General features: G+C 45.3%; 1 protein-coding gene across 7 annotated transcripts in view; it reads right to left on the bottom strand.

The window, feature by feature from the left end:
- The window catches only part of MEIOB (meiosis specific with OB-fold), a 30,531-nt gene continuing 24,531 nt past the window's right edge, over window positions 1-6,000 (bottom strand). For 5 of the 7 annotated variants that reach the window (XM_044233225.1, XM_044233226.1, XM_044233224.1 and 2 more), the window contains exons 12-14: window positions 5,093-5,276; window positions 4,288-4,374; window positions 1-395 (exon numbers count right to left, since the gene is read on the bottom strand). In XM_044233225.1, the coding sequence (XP_044089160.1) occupies window positions 285-395; window positions 4,288-4,374; window positions 5,093-5,276 (382 nt within the window). In that variant the 3' untranslated portion in view covers window positions 1-284. Of the gene's footprint in view, window positions 396-4,287; window positions 4,375-5,092; window positions 5,277-6,000 lie in introns of those variants that run through there. The other 2 variants (XM_044233229.1, XM_044233230.1) reach the window with 2 other exon arrangements.

The raw sequence follows: 6,000 nt of genomic DNA, 5'->3' as shown, positions 1-6,000 counted from the left end.
TGTGGGGGAAGATTAAACATGTTTATTAATTCCTGCACACATTTTCCAACTTGGGAAGAGAGGGCAAAATCAGCCAAAAGGCCTTCTAAGAAAGGAGCTGGGGTGGATGAGAGATTTTAAGACCTACCCCCTAACCAGCTCCAGAAGGATACATAATAACAATTTATAGAAACATTTTTACCACCTTTGAACAAAATACAATTTTATCCATAGTTTTCAAACCCATTTCCACTCTCAAGAGAATGGAAACTCATATTCTTGTCCAGAGTTTAAAGTATCTTGTTTTAAAATTTTCCTTGCCCAGACAAGCTCCTACTTGCCTCAACAGGGTCTGCCAGCTTACATGAGAGCACACTGATTCTCAATCCGCCCCTCGCTCTGTGTGATGAAAAAAACTGTAGGGAGAAAAGAGAGAGACAAGGAGTTAATTTTAAAAATCACTATGTATATAAAGTTGAAAACCAGTGATGGCAGCAGAGAATGCAGTAAAGAACCACGACGAGCTGTTCTGCAGGTGTGAGCGTCAATTCTAGTGACCGCTGTAAGACAAGGGAGAGAGTTCACATTGGGGGAGTTTGGGAGGGAAATGACACATCTGGCTCCTGACGGTAATTTTGTAAAAATCTATTATTTTTCTCATGACATTTCTCTTTGGTAGGGAAGTTGAAGTTTCAAATCCAATACATACCAAAGAAGGGTATAAAGTGTGTTCAAGGGGACGCTGGCCTAGGCTCCATTGGAAGACCATGTCACTCTCACTCTCCCGGTCATGAGTTCAAGTCCCACATTGGGTATAGAGATGGCTTAAATGTAAAAATAAAATGTGTTCAAACTAGCAGCTATGAGGGTTAACCTGTGGTAGTCACCTAAGTCTGATAGGCTCTGGGGATGTGATAATGCAGTTTGTTAAGAACAATGTCTTATTCTGGACATTTAACAAAGTACTTTCACCAATGTTTTATTTAATACAGAGTGGAAGGACATGTTAGTTGGCCATGATAGTTTCAAAGACTAACAGGAAAACACAGATGAAAGTCAGGAAACACAGAAAGGCCGAGGTGGGCGATAAGGATAGCGCACGTCTTTCAGTGGAGCACCCCCACCTCTACAGTCAGGGCGACCTCAGTCTGCAGGCCTCTGCCCCTGTCCTGGCCATGGCTGAGCTGTTCTCCACAGTACGTTGTAGAAAACAGAGAGTGATGCAAAGAGCAGTCCTACTCAGGGAAATCCAAAGGAATCCTGTCTGTGTGAAGACAGTCAGCTCTCCCCGGGGAAGAGGCGGGTTTTGCTATCTGCAGAGAACCCCAGCTCAGCCCTGCTGTCAGCCTCTGCATCTACTCTTTCAAATCTTTTTAAATTCATTTTTTAAGAACCCCTTCCTAGTTGCTTCACTGATTAATGAATTAAATCTTTGACGCTCATTTTATTTTTGTGTGAGTCATGGTTTTACTCTTTTTGGAAATCATTCTTTGATGCTAATATCAGACTTACAAGGACCTGTGTTTATATCACCATGTGTTTTAAAACATTAAATACCAGGGCGCCTGGGTGGCTCAGTTGGTTGAGCATCAGGCTCTTGGTTTCAGCTGAGGTCATGATCTCAGGGTCCTAGAAGCCTTGAGCTCCACTCAGAGGGGTGTCTTCTTGAGATTCTCTCTCTCCCTCTGCCACTCCCCCCACTCATGCTCTCTCTAATACATAAGTCAATCATTTAAAAAAGATACTAAAATACATTGCTTTGAAACCCCTCCAACTGAACCATTTTAAGTAGCCATTGTTTTTTTGTTTGTTTTTTAAGGATTTTCTTTCTTTGAGACAGAGAGAGAGAGAGCATGAGCAGGGAGGGGAGACAGAGGCAGAGGGAGAAGCAGACTCCCCGCTGAGCAGAGAGCCCAATGTGGGACTCGATCCCAGGACCCTGAGATCATGACCTGAGCCGAAGGCAGACGCTTCACTGACTAAACTACTGGTGCCCCAGTAGCCATTGTTTTTAACTGAAATATGATAAATATACAAAATGGCCCACCCCTATAGCAACACTTTGGTTTTTGTCATATTAGCAGAACAACATGAGTTCCTACTTTTTAAATCCCATGTTCTATTTTAACTGATTTAAAATAATTGAAATTGTTGGATGCCTGTGTGGCTCAGTCACTTAAGCGTCTGTCTGCCTTTGGTTCAGGCTGCAATCACAGGGTCCTAGGATCAAGTCTGTGTCAGGCTTCTTGCTTCTCCCTCTGCCTCTGCTGCTCCTCCTGCTTCTGGTCTCTCTCTCTCTCTCTCTCTCTGTGTCAAGTAAACAAATAAAATGTATTTTTAAATTCTATAAAAAATAAACAACTGAAAGTGTAGATTAACATGATCTTTATTTTGTGACAGAATCCTTTTATATATGCTTAAAATCTGTTCAATCTGACTTAAACACCTTTAAACAAGTCTTTTGGAAAGGTACAATGTCCCCCTTTTTGAGAGCACTTTCTTGTTATGTTTAGATCAAGTTAGGGAAACTATAAGGAACCTGCCATGGATTTAAACTGATCAAACTCATTAGCACTGGCATCTCTTGTCTGGAGGGAAGCGAAGTTGTTCAGAGATCTGAGCGTATTCCGCTCCGGGACACACTGTATGCAGAGGGACCCAGGCTAATGGCAGAAGAGATCCGGTATGTTCCTGCAATCCCCCTCCAGCCTAGTAATAAAGAGGCCTCAAACCAATGTACTAGGAATATCAGAGAGTCCATAGGTAACTCCATGTCTGCAACCCGCTCAGACGTGCTTAAGGCCCCATGGAAAGCAGCGCTGGGAAGTGGGCACTGCGGTTTCGGAGGCTTAGCTGTAGCGGGTACAGTGAGGATCAGGGATGGGTATTGCCCGAGCCCCAGCAGGACCCATGTCCTCTCACGGAGCGGAGTCATGGCGGGTCTAGAAGGGCAATTCAGGGTCATGGGGACCCACCCTGGGAGGTGCTGGAGGCTTTATCCTGGGAGGAGGGGGACGGAAGGCTGTCCAGGGGCTGAGTGTGGAGACACTCACTGTACCCGCTGAGCGGGTACAGTGCTCCCCAAGACTGTGCAGAGTACCCAAGAGATTGCAACTATTTTCGTGATTATACTAAGATGCCATTTGCCTTTCTCACTCTCGCTCTTGGGAAGAACACACCGTGGTTCTCTAGAGGCTGTGGGCATGGATGACATCACTGCTGACGGTTAATAGAATGTCGGCTCATGAACAGGTTTTAAATTATTCTCAGTGTCACGTTCTAGTGCAGTAAGTCCCGACAGATACAACTCTCTTGAGACTGATCGAAGGAGAGAGAGCGTAGGCTGTAGCCCATCTCACCTGTAACCTGGTGTAAGTAGCAACATTCCTGGATTCCATTTTCTGCATTTGCAAAAACAAAGGAGTTTGTCTCCTCCCTTTTCACACCTTTGATCCGAAAGATTCTGTGACCCTCCCACGCTGAAGTGTTGTTAGTGGGGCTCCGACTAGAGATGCAGGATCACAGAGCTCCAGAGGGTCACAGAGGCTGATGAGTGGTGGAACTGGGACTCAGACCCAGCCTGTCTCTCCCCTGCATCCAGGCATGTGACTATGCCACCTGATGCTACTCACTGAGGTGAGGAGCACTGGTCCATGGGCGGGACAGGGGTGGGACAGGGGTGGGGTACCAGCTTTGACTCTACTACCGCCCAGGGTCCTCCTTGGACAAAATATAACAGATATTGTCTTTGTTGGTCTATTTCTTTTTATTTTTCCCCCAAGATTTTATTTTTAAGTAATCCCTACACCGGAGGTGGGGCTTGAACTCATGACCTTGAGATCAAGAGTTACATGCTACCTGAGGGTTGCTGGAGGTTGGGGTGAGGGATAGGGTTAACTGGATGATCGACATTGGGGAGGGCATGTGTTGTGGTGAGCACTGGGGGTTATGTAAGACTGATGAATCACAGACCTGTACCCCTGAAACAAATAAGATATTATATATTAATTAATTAATTTTAAACTTTAAAAAATTTTTTAAGAAGAGTCACATGCTCCACCGAATGAGTCAGCCAGACGCCCATGTTGGTCTATTCTTTTGGTGTCATGTGGAATCCCTTGATAGTACATGAAACAAGCAAACAAACACCTAATTACTTGCCTTGTTCCCACATTAGCCAGAGTCTTCTGCATATCTGGGAATGGACATTATTAAAAATAATAAGTTCCCTAGTTTATTAGGTCATACTCTAGGATTTTCTTATTACTTGAATATATAGAATAATATAATACTGTAAAATACACTAACTTTTAAATAAATTTTGCTTCTTTCCAGAAGAAATTGCCACTTCAGCGCTGTTTTCTGTTCATCCGTCATTGCAAGAAACTCATTCACCTGGTTAAAACAGACAAATATTTCCAAATCCATATAAATAACTCCTCTTAACAATGTGAAACCTGGCTTTGTGCACTAAAATGGAATTTTGCTTTTAGTAATTTCAGCTCAGTTGTCTTCATGGAGGATTAAGGTCAGAAAGTCTCCGAGCTGAATCTCTGACACCAGTCGGCGGCTGAGCCCAGAAAACTCCCCTTAAAAACCTGACACTGGTGGGGCTGGGGGCTAATTGCAAACCACACGAGCTGGCACTAACAGAAAAACCAAGAGCCTGTCATTGAGCGCACACACCAGGTGTCAGCTGCAGCCCTGAGGGAGGACGGCACTGTGTGTGTTCTGACTCCCTATGGGGTGACTTCCTCCAGCGGGCTGGTGAAGCATCCCCAGACCCTCCTTCTGCCTCAACACATCAGCATCTCCAATGTGCTCTGCACACACACTGTTACTCGACTATAGAAAACATCGTCTTTCTGCCCCACAGTCAACAGCCCCTGCCGTTGTCCCCTACAGCAGTATCAGCTGTCATCTGAACATACAACATGCAATTGTTTGTTCACGAAAACAACGCATGTTTAAATCAGGTTTGAGGTTTTTTTTCCCAGACCTCTTTATGAATGACTTAATTTCTACCAACTATTCACCGAAATAACCTATACTTGGGGGAAAGAGAACTCACTTTGGAATTATTTCAAAACATGTCTTCCTTTCTGTCACTTACGGTGCAGCCTAAAGTCTCCTCAGCAACCCTTCCCGTGAGACTGCAGGCCTGGAGGGTACCTGTGTGGTCCGTGAGGTCAATCAGCAAGTGGAAGCTGAGAAAAACAGACCGAAATTCCAAAGAATTTTTGTTGCAAGCAGTACAAGTGCTGGATGCTTCATTTACAACATAACCACAGCCTGAGCTGAAAAGAAACAGAGACAAGGATAAAATGTAAAGGCCATAAATGACCAACCTGATCTCCAGCAGAAGAACCGCACTCCCTTAAAAATCGTAATCAGTTATATTGGGGGCATGGGTGGCCCAGTGGGTTAAAGCCTCTGCCTTCGGCTCAGGTCATGATCTCGGGGTCCTGGGATCGAGCCCTGCATTGGGCTCACTGGTCAGCAGGGAACTTGCTTCCCCCTCTCTCTGCCTACTTTTGATCTCTCTCTCTGTCAAATAAAGAAGTAAAATATTAAAAACAAAAGTCTAAGTCAGAGTAACTTCAGAGTGCTCAGCACGGCGCAGGATACCAGACAGATACATGAAATAAGGAACATCACAACGTGCAATCAATCCCATTTTACCGCCCTGCCTCCCACCCTGCCCCTGCTAAGGCTCCCTTCCTTCACCGCTTCCCAGCTCTAAATAGCGGGAGCCCCACACCTCTATCCTGTGCTGTCCTATTCCTCCCTACTAGGGTAGGTCTGCCTGGTCTCCCCAGCTCAGGGCTTTGAGGGAAGAATCCTGTCTCGTGCCCAGAAAGCCCAAGTGCCCAGAAGTGCCCACGAAGGCTCACTCTATGCTTCTGTGCTAGGCCTTGGGGACCTTAACAGAAAAATCCTAGGGAGGGTCAGGTTCACACCCAGAATGCTCTTGTTCTGCTAGTGACGCAATCTTCTCTCTCTAAGCGGTGATGACACGTC

This window comes from Neovison vison, chromosome 14 (genome assembly GCF_020171115.1).
Source record: "Neovison vison isolate M4711 chromosome 14, ASM_NN_V1, whole genome shotgun sequence".
Classification (NCBI taxonomy): domain Eukaryota; kingdom Metazoa; phylum Chordata; class Mammalia; order Carnivora; family Mustelidae; genus Neogale; species Neogale vison.
The sequence above is the reverse complement of the archived record's forward strand: the minus strand, read 5'-3'. Positions and strand labels throughout refer to the sequence as shown.